The 13,283-nt window shown below is 57.7% G+C and overlaps 1 protein-coding gene across 2 annotated transcripts; it reads right to left on the bottom strand.

Annotated features, from left to right (window-relative positions):
* Positions 1-111: 111 nt before the first annotated feature.
* On the bottom strand, positions 112-11,929 carry LAMB2 (laminin subunit beta 2). Of its 2 annotated transcripts, XM_014840394.3 has the most exons (33): positions 11,784-11,929; positions 11,611-11,696; positions 11,321-11,493; positions 11,094-11,229; positions 10,939-11,012; positions 10,348-10,536; positions 10,192-10,255; positions 9,756-9,958; positions 9,547-9,667; positions 9,021-9,209; positions 8,641-8,820; positions 8,361-8,473; positions 8,007-8,086; positions 7,785-7,917; positions 7,430-7,588; positions 7,225-7,352; positions 5,315-5,447; positions 4,935-5,127; positions 4,712-4,855; positions 4,255-4,486; positions 4,008-4,171; positions 3,702-3,926; positions 3,396-3,613; positions 3,201-3,297; positions 2,739-3,111; positions 2,457-2,641; positions 2,142-2,383; positions 1,715-2,063; positions 1,176-1,383; positions 957-1,098; positions 698-874; positions 447-606; positions 112-361 (listed from the first exon to the last, which is right to left on the bottom strand). In XM_014840394.3, the coding sequence occupies exons 1-33, from the start codon at positions 11,885-11,887 to the stop codon at positions 225-227; spliced, it is 5,511 nt and encodes a 1,836-aa protein (XP_014695880.3). In that variant the 5' UTR covers positions 11,888-11,929; the 3' UTR covers positions 112-224. The 2 variants fall into 2 exon arrangements, with proteins under 2 accessions (XP_014695880.3, XP_070349124.1); XM_070493023.1 differs by lacking the exon at positions 11,321-11,493 and having other exon boundaries at positions 11,784-11,872.
* Between the last annotated feature and the right edge of the window lie 1,354 nt (positions 11,930-13,283).

Below are 13,283 nucleotides of genomic sequence, written 5' to 3'. Positions count from 1 at the left end.
AACGGAGGAGGCGGGGCTCCGGTGTCTTGGCCTTGCCGGAACTCTCTTCGTGGCCCCTCGAGGTTTTCCCAGACGCTCCGCCCCCCCCAAATCAGGAGTCGAGAGACCACCTTAGGGGTTCACACCGGTTTATTGGGGACTTTGCCAGCCTGGGAACTGTTCCATGCATAGGCAGTAACGCGTGCGGGGCGGGGCTGGGGACTAGGTTAGGCCTTGGGCAGGGGTCACTGGCAGGTGTTGTAGATCTGGACTTGCAAGTTGATGGCTTGAAGCACGCTGCGCATTCTGGCCTCCAGTCCATCCAGCTGGGCCGCTTTGCCCTCCAGCGCCCGCTCATTCTCCTCATAAGTGCCCTCCAGCTCTAAGAGGAGTAGGTCTCCGTTAAAGGGCCCCACTCCCACATTCCACATCCCACATCTCTGGCGCCCACCCACCTGGATCCTCACCTTGCAGCCGCTGCAGTTTGTCCTGAGCGGCCTGCAACAAGCCCCGAGCCTCATCTCTCAGTTGCTCTGCCCGCGCCTGCGCAGCCAGCACACCCTGGGCCTTGCGCTCAGCCAGGGCCCTCACTGTCTGATACTGGTCGCCTAGTGGACCCTGCAGCAGCTGCGGATGTAGAGGGCAGTCAGGATGTAGAGGTCACCCAGCGGAGGCTCAGCTCCCCCAACCCCCTCCAGCTGGCTATGCCTCAACCCACCTGCTCAGCCTCTCGGGCACGACCCTGGGCACTGCCTGCTGTCTCTTCAGCGCTAGAGGCTGCCAGGCTATTCCCTGCTCGTTTCAATTTGAGAGCCTCCAAAAGACCATCCAATTGCTGAGCCCGCTCACCTGCAGAACTCAGTGCCTGCTCTGCACCTGCCATCCTCTCCTGTACCTGCCATGGGTGGGCCAAGGTTAAACAGGTCTATGGGGCATGCCCATAACATTGCCCCACTGATGTCCCAGAGGGATCTCACCTGGTGCAGGGTCTGCTCCGTGTCCTGTGTGTCAACCACTGCCCCCTGGATGGCACCCTGAGCAGCACCTTGTGCCCGCTGGGCCTCTTCCAGTGCCGCCTGTACTGTCTCTGCCTTCTGTTTCTCACCCTCAGCCCGGCTCCTGGGGAAGAGAGGAAATCAGGGCCTGCAAGTATCAGGACCAGGTGTCAAGGATGGGGCCTAGGGTCAGGGTCAGACCGTGCCCGACGTGCATCCTGCAGTAGCTGCTCTGCCCGACGCACATCTCCCACAGTACGCGCCAAGATCGTGTCCACATCCGCCAGACTCCGGACCCGCTCTGCAATTGCGCCTGCCAGGTGCTGGATCTGCTCAGGTGATGCTGGGATGGAGAGCTCTAGTACTCTTGTGGCCACCATCTCAATGCTATCGGGATCAGCCCCCTCCTCTATGGGGACACAGACAAGGGCTTAGGGACACAGATTCTTCACCATGGGCATGGGGACACAACCTTGGGGTATGGACTCAGGGACCACACATGGAATATGGGTTTGCTAATAAGCATAAGGATGTAACCACAAGGAAAGGAACTATACATGGGGCACAGACTCAGGGTCACAGACTTGGGGACCACATAGGGGCAATGCTCAGGGACCAGACATGGGGTCATAAACACAGGTCCAATGCAGGCCCTGACCCAAGTAGGAACCCAGGGACACAAGTATGAACACAGACACAGGGGAAACAACCACGTGGCCTGGGCCACACGGTAGGCTCACGGCTGAGGAAGTCCTTCACACTCTGGATAAGTTCCCGCAGTTCCTGGTTGGCCTGCTCCACCTGTCCCCTGGAAGCATTAGCCTTATCCAGGGCCGCCTGGGCCTGCTGCTGTGCCTCGCCTGCCTGCCGACGGGTCTCAGCCACCTGGCTAAGGATGCCACCACCTTCTGCCAGTGCCCGCTGCAGCTCTGCCTGTGTGTGCCGGGCCCGACCCAGTGCCAGGTCTGCCATGGCGGCTGCCCCGTTGCAGCTGAGGCCCCCGCAGCGGGGCTGCCCATCCTCGTCCCGACAGCCGGCACCCCCACAAGGGCTTGTAGCACAGGGTGCATCCCCTGGGGGCCCACATACCTGTCACACACAGAACAAGTCAGGACCCTATGAAGGAACAGCCACACCCACATGTCCCATCCCGTGCTTGTGCCTCACCAGTTCATTGATGTTTGTCAGGCTCAGGGTGTGGGTACGGGCAGAGAGCTTGCCCAATGCCTGCTGGTTGGCCATGTATTTACGGTTGAAGTCCTCTCTCTGGGCACCCATCAGCACTTCTGTCCTGTGCCGAATGCCTGCTGAGTTGCTCACGGGGCTGGGCACTGTCAGGGCCGATGTGTTGGCACGACGTTCTGCCTCTGCAGACAGGCTGTGGGCATGGCGGATGCTGTCATAGGCACCTAAGTTGGGCAGAGGCAGGCAGTCAGCTGAAGATCAACCCTGTTCCAACTGCCTAGTCAGCCAACAACTCACCCAGGAAGTTTGAATGTTTGAGCAGGTCCAGATGCTGATCCAGCTGCCGCAGTGTAAGATTAAGTGCAAGCCCATCTCTCTCCAGACTGCTTAGTGCATGGTTGGCATTGAAGTTCTCATCCTGCACATCTGTTAGCTCTGCCTCCAGCTGGGTCAGGTGCTCAGTGGCCTCCCCAATTTCACGCCTGCACCAATGAGGGGGTGAGGTGTTGATAGAGGTTTCAGCCCTGATCCATTGGGCCTGTGCCCCATCCCACCATGTACCCTCAGGCCCATCCTCACCGCAACTCCTCTGTGGCCTCCAGAAGCTGCGCAGTGGAGGCAGCCGAGGTGTTGCGGGCACCCACAATCCCCTGCACAGTGCCCAGCTTCTCTTGCATGTGCCAGAAGCTTCTCTCAAAGGCACCCAGCACACCCGTCTGCTGCAGCTCCTGTGCCCGCTGCTCCAGGCGCCGTGTACGGGCAGCCAAGTCCTGTACCACACGGTCCCAGTCCCCGAAGCATGCATGGCAGGGGTGGCAGGCAGGAAAGACACCTGAGAAGCCACGGGCACACTGGTCACAGCGCACACCAGACACGCCTGGGCGGCAGCTACAGTGACCTGTGGAGCGGTGACACTGAGGTGTGTCTATTCCACGAGGGTCACAATCACAGGCTGCAAGAAAGGACAGACCACAGAGTTAGGGTGCCAGCGGAGCATCCTGGGAAGTGTCGCATCCACCCTGACTCTGCTGACCCCCTCACCACGGCACTGCAACCCAGGGTCTCCCCAGTGGAGCTCTTGGCACTCAGAACAGGTTCGCCCACCAAAGCCAGCACGGCAGTGGCACTGCCCTGTGAACTGGAGTGGAAACAGGACAAAGGTCAGAGCCTCAATCAGAGGCTTAAGGCAGACGGTGGGCCCCATCCACCAAGGGGATCCACAGGAGGATTCCATACCTCATTGCAGGTGGGGCCTCTGGCTCGGCTTGGGTGGCAGGCACAGGGCTGGCAGCCATGGCCACTGGCAAGGTTCCAGAAGTTGGGGGCACAGCGGTCACAGCTAGGGCCCTGGACATTGGGGAGGCAAGGGCACTGCCCACTGCTTGGGTCACAGTTGCATCGGTCAGTGGATGGGCACTGTTGGGGATCTGTGCCCAGCAGGTTGCAGGTACAGCCTGTGCCAGCCAAGATGAGCACACCAATCAAGGGGAGCCAGAGCAATGGAGCCCCACTCCAGCCTTCCCCTCCCATACCCACACTCACGGTGACAGCTCTGCCGGGCAGCCTGCCCATGGAAGCCAGGCTTGCAATGGGCACAGTGTGGCCCCTCTGTGTGGTGTAAGCAGCGCAGGCATTGCCCCGTGTGGGGGTCACAGGCATCAGGGTCCATGGGGTCAATGTTCCCACTGCACTCACATGGTTGGCACCGGCCACCTGGCCTTGATGGGTCCCCAAAGTGGCCAGGGGCACAAGCTTCACACCGTAGCCCTGCCCACAGTCAGGAGGAAGGCGTGAGTGCTCAGCCCAGCTGCCCCACCCTGATCCCATACCTGCACCTTACCCACTTACCTCTGTAGCCTGCCCTGCAGTGGCACACGATCTGCCGGGAGTACCCATCCTGATGGCAAGAAGTGGCAAAGTGCTGCCGGCTCCCGGGGCCTTCAGGGCAGGGACAGGGCCGGCACTGGCCCCCATATGGCAGCCGAGGGTCCCCATAGAAGCCAGCAATACACCTGCAGGGAGTGGCAGGAAGAGATGTGTCATCCCTGAGCAAGCTGCCCACCCACCAACCCACTCATAGCTGCTCCAAGCTCACCTTTCACAGTGCTCACCCCCTGTGTGATCACGGCAGCCTAGGCAAGTGCCTGTGTGGGTGTCACATTCGTCTGCATGCCCATTACAGACACATGGCTGGCAGCTAGGGAATCCCCACTGGCCACGCTGGCAGCGGTCGCAGCGAAGCCCAAAGGCACCAGGTCGGCAGGGGCATTGCCCACTGGTCCCTTCACACAGGCTGCTGAGCGCCCCTTCAGGGCTGCATTGGCAGGCTGGGGACAAAGCAGAGGCTGAGCCAGGGAGGGGGTTTGAGGGGAATCTGTGTGAGATCAGGGTAGGAAGGTCAGGGAATGGAAGAAAACTTCAAGTGACCCAGGGCTGAGAGTATAGGGTCCAACACAGAGTTAAAGGAAAGAAAAAGCAGAACCAAGGGAGGAGGGAGAACATTAGTGAGGAGGAAGGAGAAGAATCAGAGGGAAGAAGGGACAGGAAAATACCTTGACAGCCTGTGGGGCCAAAGCCATAGTAGCCAGGGGCACAGAGGTCACAGCGGCGCCCAACCACTGCAGGTTTGCACAGGCACTGGCCACCATGGGGGTTGCACTCAGAACTCAGTGAGCCCTGGGGGTCACACTGACAGGCTGTGGAGAGCGGGGATATGGCCAAGTCAGCCTAGGCCTCCACACCTCTGCTCCACCAACCCACATCACAGACACTCACGCAGAGCACCGTTGTAGAGCAGGGTGGACAGGCTGATGAGGAGCGGAGCACAGGCCTCAGAGGGAAGAGTCTTGCTGGGCAGCAGACCCTCCTCATGGCAGCGGTAGCGTTCAAAGGTGGCACGGCGCTCTAGGGCAGCAGCATCACCCGCACTAAACATCTCCAGCACAAGAACACGGGGCAGCAGCACCAGCTGAAGAGATGAGCAAGGAAGAGTGAGGTTCAGACTCAGGACCATATTGGCACTGCCAGAGTTCTTAGCTTAGCAGTGTCATGGGCCTGCCTCTTCTGTCACAGACCCCTCCTATCCAGCCACCATTACAGATCCCATCCCACAGGCCCTGCCACCTTGGTTGCTGTGGGGAGAGGGGGCTGTTCACCGAGTCAATGAGCAGGCTGGGTCCAGAGTAGGGGGTATCAGGCTGGGCACTTCCTCCTGTTCGCACCAGCTTCAGATGCAGCTTGTAGGAGTTGCCAGGCTCAAGGCAGACAGGTCTGGGAAGCACCATGTACCTGGGGGAGGTGAGGACAGGTATGGGGGTTATCCAAGATCCCCATACTCATCATTCTGGGCTTCCTCCACTCACCACACATAGCAACCAAACCATCGGCCAAGAAAGAGACTAGGGCTGGACTGGGCCAGGCCAACAGACAGCTAAACAACCTGACAGAGAATCTGTACAGAAGATTCCCATAAACATGCCTAACTGAAATCATACACCTAAGTAGTTCAGTCTCACTGAAAACACTCCATACAACCTTGCAACCCCACAACATTTACTTGGCACAAATACTTGCCAATTTTTATTCAACGACTTCTTCACACTTCCTCCAACCTCGACCTTCAACCTCCAACCTCTGCTCCTCTTCCCCAAGACTGCATCACCTTCCCCATCTCTCCCTCTCTCCTAGGTCATTCCCATCAGCCTGCAAAACCATACTAGGATTCTTTTACCCCCCCAAAAAGAAATTCTTCCCTTAGTCCTTTAAGTCTCTTCCTAGCTACTGCCTTGTCTTTGCTCTCCTGCCTAACAAATTCCTAAAATTTGACTGTAGTCACTGCCTTCACTCTCTAGCCTCCCACTCCAGTGGAACTTCTTCCCCAACATGTCCTAGAGCCAACTGGTGCCAAAGTCACCAATGACCTCCATATAGCCAAACCGAGCAGAAAATTCTATATTCTTATCTGCTCCAGCATTCAGCAGCATGCAATGAGATCAGTGCACCTTCCTTCCTGAGACACTCTTCTCTTAGCTTCTGGGACCCTGTCTACACTCCTGATTTTCCCCAGCCCCCAGCTCCTCCTCCTCTACTGGCCTTTAACGCTGGAGCACCCTGAAGCTTGGTTCTGGTCCTCCTTCCTTTCTCTGGTCATTTCATCTAGACCCACCTCTTTAGTGACAAGTCCCAAATTTATATGTCCAACTTGAGCCCTCCCAGTAATTCCAGACACAGAAATCCAACCACCCACTGGCCTTCTCCCCAATGTCTAAGCATCTCAGAACTGCTCCTCCCTATGTCTCCATCTCAGTAGAGCCCCACTCCCATCCCGATGCCGCAGCCAAAAACCCTAGTCACCTTTCCACTTTCTCTCACTTTTCTATATATCTAGGCCATTAGCTCGACCACTAGAACCCTCTGGAACCTCTCTCTTCTCACCACCTCTATTGCTACACCTCAGTCCAACCCACTATCACTCAGCCAACTCAATAGCCTCCAGCAGATCTTCCAGCTTCCACCTTGGCCCCTTTAAGTCTACTCTCCACTTAGCGACTAGAAGGATCTTTGTTAAACACAAGTCACAGTTAGCAAAATGTCTGTAATGGGTACAGCCAAGTTCATTATGCTATTCTCTCTATTTCTGTGTATGTTTGAAGATTTACATGATGAAAAGCTAAAAAAGAAGTAAAATGATAAACAAAGACATATAAAACAAATACTACCCAAAATGTAATCAAACACTAATCAGACCAGTCACATCCCTTCTGAGAGTGCTCTGATTCCCTCCCTTCCCTCCATGGGCACTCCCTATAGTGACGCTGGATGGTTTCCTATTAATTCCTGCCTTGGTCTCCAGAACTTAGACCCCTAAGAGAGCAGGGCTTTTTCTGTGCAATTCCTTCCTCTGACCAGTGCCATGACCAAGAGCACCTGCAAACAGCACTCAGGAGAAGGCCCTTAAAGGAAGGAAAAAATGAATGAGTAGTAGGGTCTTCCAAGTGCCCTGCAGGGACCTTAGGGTTGACCCACATTCCCCTACCATTGTGGGTGCTACCATTAGTGCCCTCACCTGGTGTCTGATTGCAGGGTCCCAGGGATGTAGTCATCCTTGGGCAGCACATGCCCACACAGGCTGTGGGCAGACACAGGCCCTGGGCGCTGCACAGTCAGTTCCATCTCTGCCCATTGCTCAGGGACCTGGGGTAATAGGATGATGGAGAAAATGCTCCCACACCCAGAGGTTCAGCTCTGGGTTAGGTGTCACAGGTTCTGACCTGGGGCTCCAAGCGCAGCAGCAGGTCGTAGTCCATGGCTCTTGGCACAGAGGCCACCAGGAACTCCAGTGCTTGGCCTTCCCGCAGCCTAACAAAGCCCAGGCCTGTCCAAGATGGCGCTCCCCCAGGGATCACCAGGCGCTCCACCACATCAAGCACCTGGGAGGCAACGTGGCCAGGGGTTGGGGCTCAGACAAGGCGCTGCCTTTTCTGCCACAGCCTGTCCCCAAACCCCAGCTCTCCAACTGAGGCCTTGCCCAAGGCCAGACACTCCCACATGCAAGGCACCTCCTATAACCCTGCCTCTCTAGGCATAGTCACACCCGTGCCCTGGCCTCCAACACTGCCCCCCTACCTGCCCTTGAACATCCTCAGCCTCCCAAGTTAGGTGGTCAAGGAAGGGCCGGAAGTAGCCAGGCTGCACCTGCTCACAGCGTCGCCCTACCATGTGCTGGCGGCAGCGGCACTGACCTGTTGCCTCATTGCACCTGGAAAGTGCATAGTTACTCAAGAAGGACCCCCTATCCTGCCCAAGATCTTTTCCCATCCCTTCTGGGGCCCCCTATACAGCACTCACTGGGGATCCAAGGCACCACCCACGTCGCAGTCACACGGACGGCAGCCGAGCAGGTCGTGGCTCAGGCCCCAGTGGCCAGGCTAGGGGAAAGGAGGTTGCTGGGGGCCGGAAACAGACCTCCTTGCCACCCAGCAGGGAATCCAATGATGGTTCTCAGTTTCTACCACCCCTTAGTGAAAACATGGCCCTTAGACCACCGGTTCTCACCCTCGGCCTCCCAGACCTGAGGCCTCTCAGCCAGGACTGGACCCTAAGTTCTCAGCACCCACCCACTGGAGCATGGACACCACCCCCTGTCCCTGGGCTCTGAGGATAAGTGTAGGATCCCAGAACCCCAGCCCCCTCCATTCGTACCAGGCAGCGGTTACAGCCATGTCCAGTCACTAGACGCTTGCAGAAACAGGTTCCACTGTTGGGGTCACAAGGGGTGCCCCCAGGCACTGTACCCCGTGCATCACACTGACACCCTGCAGGGAAGGAGACCCATTAGCACTTTGGGGAGCTGTGGCAGTGCCCATCTTCAGTTGGGTCAAGAGTAAGAGGTCAGGTTATAAGCCAATATGACCTCAATAAAATAATTTTAAAAAAAAAAGAGTACGAGGTCAGCACAGGAGTTAGGTCAGGAAGCACATACGCCGGCAGCCTACAGGGTCACTGGCACTGAGCCCAAAGAAGCCATCACGGCATTGTTGGCAGCGAGAGCCCACCACATGTTCTTTGCAGCGACACTGGCCCGAAACCAGCCCCAGTGGAGGATCATCATGGGGATCACAGCGACCACCGTCTTGGGAACCCATGGGGTCACAATCACAAGCTGAGGGCAAAAAGAAGTACAGGGTCACCCCACCCCAACTAGCCCAGCACCAGTCATCTCTCAAGCCCCCACCATGGATTCCCATTCTGGCTCCAACCTACACCTCCGATCCTAAATCCCTGCAACTTGGCCAGCAATCTGGCTCCCAGCTGCTACCCCAGGCCCAGCCTTCCCTCTCCCATGCCCAATCCCAGCCTTACAGCGGCACACGGCCGGGTCCCGCAGATCCTTGGTTGGGTCACGGTAGAAGAAGGGTCGGCAGAGCTCACAGTGGCGCCCAGCTGTGTTGTGCTGACATCCATCACACACACCTCCACTCACATTGCCAGATGCCAGGTATATGGCCATGTCGAAGTGGCAGCTGTGGGCATGCCCATGGCACTCACACTCTTGGGGGAGAGGGGCAAGGGCAGGGCAAACGCCACTTTAGGCACCATGTCCTGAGGGTAAGGGGTGTAGGGGGCCCCAGTGCCACCTTAGGTGGTCTCTACCACAGGCCAGAATTTGTGGGTGGGGGCTCAGGGACTTTAAGGCTTCAGCATCATACTAGGTCCCTACCCAGAGCAGATTGTAGAGGAAGGTTGAAGGGTTCCCAGAGGCATCAAGTCCTGGATTCCCTTTGGACACAGCCTGAGTGTTAGGGGCTTGGCCAGCCAGCTCTAGGTTCTACCAAGGCCACAGCCAGGCTGCAGAGTTCTGGGACTATGGGACCAGGGTGTCACTCACTTCTGCAGGCATGACTGTGGCCATCCTCGGCTGGATGCCAGGGCAAATCATGATAGAAATCCTGACACTGCTCACAGTTGAGGCCACGAGTGTTGTGTTTGCAGATGCAGGCCCCATGAACCTAGAAGTGTGGGCAGGCAAGTGGTCAGCATGTCCAGCCATGCCTGCCCCTGCCCCCAGCCCTACTCCTGCCATTTGAAGCCCCTCACCATGCCCTCAGCGTGGGCTGGTGCTCCTGGGGCGGGTGCACACTGTGAGGCATGTCCGTAGCAGAAGCAGTTGCCACGCACAACCAGCTCGTAGAGGGCATAATAGTACTTCTCACGGATCTCCCGTCGTGGGTCAAGCAGGTTGTCCCCCAGCGTGTGTAGCCGTGTCAGGTTCACCCGTAGGTTGGTGATCTTCAGCAGGTCTAAGTAGGGGGAAAGGGTTGGGGGCCAGCTGGCCAGGCAGGTTCTTGCTGCCCCATGCCACCCAGGGGCTGCAGCTGCCAAGGTCACCTTGGGAGACCTCCTGTCTACTGCAATACGAGCTAAATTGGACTTGGCACCTGCCCCAGGAAGCACCCAAAATAGCTACTGAGGCCCCAAATAGTCATCAGCTGGATGCTGGGACTCTGCCAAGCTCAAAGGGTGGAATACTCACTCTGGATCCGTGAACTGTAGGGGTCTGGGATAGGGATGGCAGGGTCCAGCACACGATAGATGACCTGGAGATGCATGGAGTCATTAGAGACACTGGACCCTGCCTCAGTCCCATCATTCCCCGCTTTCCGCCCCAAGCCCAGATCCCAGCCCTCACCTCGCCTTCAGTGGATGGCTCAATCTCTGAGTAGCGGGACTCACAAACTACGTCATCCCAGTGCCGTGGGGGGGCCAGTGGAACTCCTGGGAAGTCAGCCCCACAGTCATAGGAGAAATATCGGTACACATGCCAGGTGCGTCCAAAGTCTGCTGAGCGCTCCACCAGCATGGCAGCAGGCCGAAATGTCTGAGTGAGGGGCATGGCTAATCAGCAGGCACCAGGACCCAAGTCTAGCCAGGGCTCACCAAGAGCCCCAGTAGGGGGCTGCCCTCAAACAGCTAATGGACAGGTGGGGGTGACCAGTGGGAGCCAAGCAATGATCAGGGAAGGGTAGCCACCTCTACTGGGGAAGCTCAGGGGTCATGAGGCCCAGGGAGGCAGCGCCTGACCCAGCCCAGGATTGGGGCAACATGTGCAAAGGCTTGGAGGCGGAAAGCAACGGAAGGAGTGGGAGATGAAGGAGCCTCTCATGCGGCCAGAGCATAGCATATGAGCTCAGGGAGGCTGGGCTGAGGAGCTGGGACTCTGTTCAGGGGCAATGGGGAGCCTAGCAGGGTGATTCAAGCAGGCTCCCAGACATGCGGGTACCTTGAAAGTCATAATGAGGTGCGTGAAATGGAACTCAGCCTCCAAGTCCAGCTGGATGGTGACCACGGGGACACCTGGAGCAGGAGTCAGAGGTCAGGGACTTGAGGCTACTGGTGGGCAGCCCTGATCACCCCATGCCCCACCCACAGCCTCACCATTCTCTGACTGCCACCAGGCTGCTCTGCGCTGTGGTGCGAAGCTGGTAACTACATTCTGGATGCGATGGCTGTTTGGGTTGTCTCGAGCAGAGAAGGGGCGCCGGGAATCACACAGAAAGCACTTCTTTTCGTCCTGGGTTGGGTCAGGATGAGGGTCAGGGTCAGTGTCTCAGCCAGTGCCAGCCCCACCATGACCCAGAGCCCACCCCCACCCCCAGCCGCACCTGCAGGTGACTGACGATGCAGTAGGGCTGGGGGCCATGCAAACCACAGGTGGATGAGGCGGTCAGTCTGTCAGCTCGGCCCACCAGCAGGTCACCTGTGGCGGGGTAGCAGCTTCCCCGCGAACAGCCTGGCACATCCGGGGCCAGAGCCTGGGCCAGGGCGGTGGCCAGCACTGGGAACAGTGGGTCAGCTGGTTCTGCTGCACTCCCACCCGGTAGAACCAGGGGCAGCTACCCTAGGACCCACCATCACATCCCGCAACCCCCAGGCCTTCATTAGGCCCTCTCACCGCTCAGCAGCAGGCCCAGTCGTAGCTCCCAGGGCGCAGGCTGTCCCCGCCAGTCCCTCCCTCGTTCCTCTGAGGCCCGCTCCATCCTGAAGAGGAAGAGAATTAGGATGAGGGGGGATGAGAGGTCTGGGGCCTGCGCCCACCCACCTCTGTCCAGGGGGTCCTGTGCTGACCCTGCCCGTGTGGGTTCTTGGCTGATTCCCCACTCTGCCCTCTGTCCGTTGGGCGGTCCCTCCACTAGCAGAGTCCAGCGACTTAGAGCAAAGTTGGGAAGCATGGCAGGAAGGAAACCATGGAGCGGATCTCAGGCAGGAACGCAACACTGTGCAGAAGTCCTCCCCACCTCTCTGGAAATGATCTTCACTCTAGAAACCAGACACACGCCGGCTCACCTGCAAATCTTTATTATGCCCCCGTGCCTAGACCTGTGGAGAGCCAGGGGAAGGTAGAGGGTTTGGGGCTTTAGGCCATCATTTTCAGGGGGAGCATCAAGTGGGGAGCATGGCATGAGCAAAGGAGAGGAGTCTGATCTTTGGGACCTCCAAAGGCCCATGGAACCTAGCCTTTCTCCCCAGCGTTGTGGGTGCTGTGGAAGTCACCATCAACTAGGCTGTTCAGTCCCAGGCATCAGCATGGAGGTGGGAGGGGGCACACAGGGGCATCAAGCTTCCCTATTCAGGGATGTAGGAAGCCTTAGGACAGACGACGGCCTGGCTGGAGGGACAAGACAAGATAGGAGTAGGGGGAGAGATGGGGAAAGGCCATCCCTTCTCAGAGGTACCACTCCAGCAGTCTCTGCCTCCCCTAGTCACTACAGCAAGTAGGCACGAGAAGTGCTGTCTCAGTTTCCTGAGATGAATATGGGTGCTGGACTGCCAACCACAGACAGGAGAAACTGACTGAATCCAGATCTTGTGGTTATTTATCCACTCCGGACCTTCTGGCCTGCCAGGAGAGCCTGAGCCCTGGCTTGGAATGCACAGCCTTCCAGCATGCCCCACCCAGGCCCCTGGGACTGGGGCAGGGACTACAGACTCAGAGGGTCTGTAGGGTCAAGTCAGGCTGGCTCTGAGCTGCTACAACTGCCTCTCTGTCTGGGGCCAGGTGGAGAGTACCCGGAGCTGTGGGCCCAGAGGAGAAAGCTAGGGGTTCCTCAAGTGAATCACCAGGCTTCACAAGGGGAATCTCAGCAGGGGGAGTCTGCTGGACTTTCAGGGTCTGGGAGTTACTCCAGTTATCTGGAGTAGGGATCTCCAGTCACCCTGGGGGTCATGTAGTCAACCTGAGGGACTCAGGGATATTAGAGATGACTCAGAATTTTAGATCACTCAGAGATAAGGATCTATCAGGGTCAGGAGCACTAGATGGCCTCAGGGAGTTTTACATGATTTTTCTGGTTTCTCAAGGTCAGAGGGCCACTGGAGGACATCATGGGGTCACATGAGAGTTACTCAGGGTCAGCAGGCACTCAGTGGGGTCTCTGGTCTCTCAAGGTCAGGAGATTCCTGGGTTACTCTGGGGTCACTTTAGTCACCCAGGTAGTCCCAGAGTCCCTCTTACTGGCATCCATAGACAGCAGTCAGCAGGTGGCATACCCATTGGCCCATAGCTGCATGTGCTCAAGCAGCTCTGCTGCCAGCTGCTCCACACAGGGTGGCCCACAGGGTGGCTAC

This window comes from Equus asinus, chromosome 21 (genome assembly GCF_041296235.1).
Source record: "Equus asinus isolate D_3611 breed Donkey chromosome 21, EquAss-T2T_v2, whole genome shotgun sequence".
In the NCBI taxonomy this organism is placed as follows: Eukaryota; Metazoa; Chordata; class Mammalia; order Perissodactyla; family Equidae; genus Equus; species Equus asinus.
This window is presented reverse-complemented; position numbering and strand designations above follow the sequence as displayed.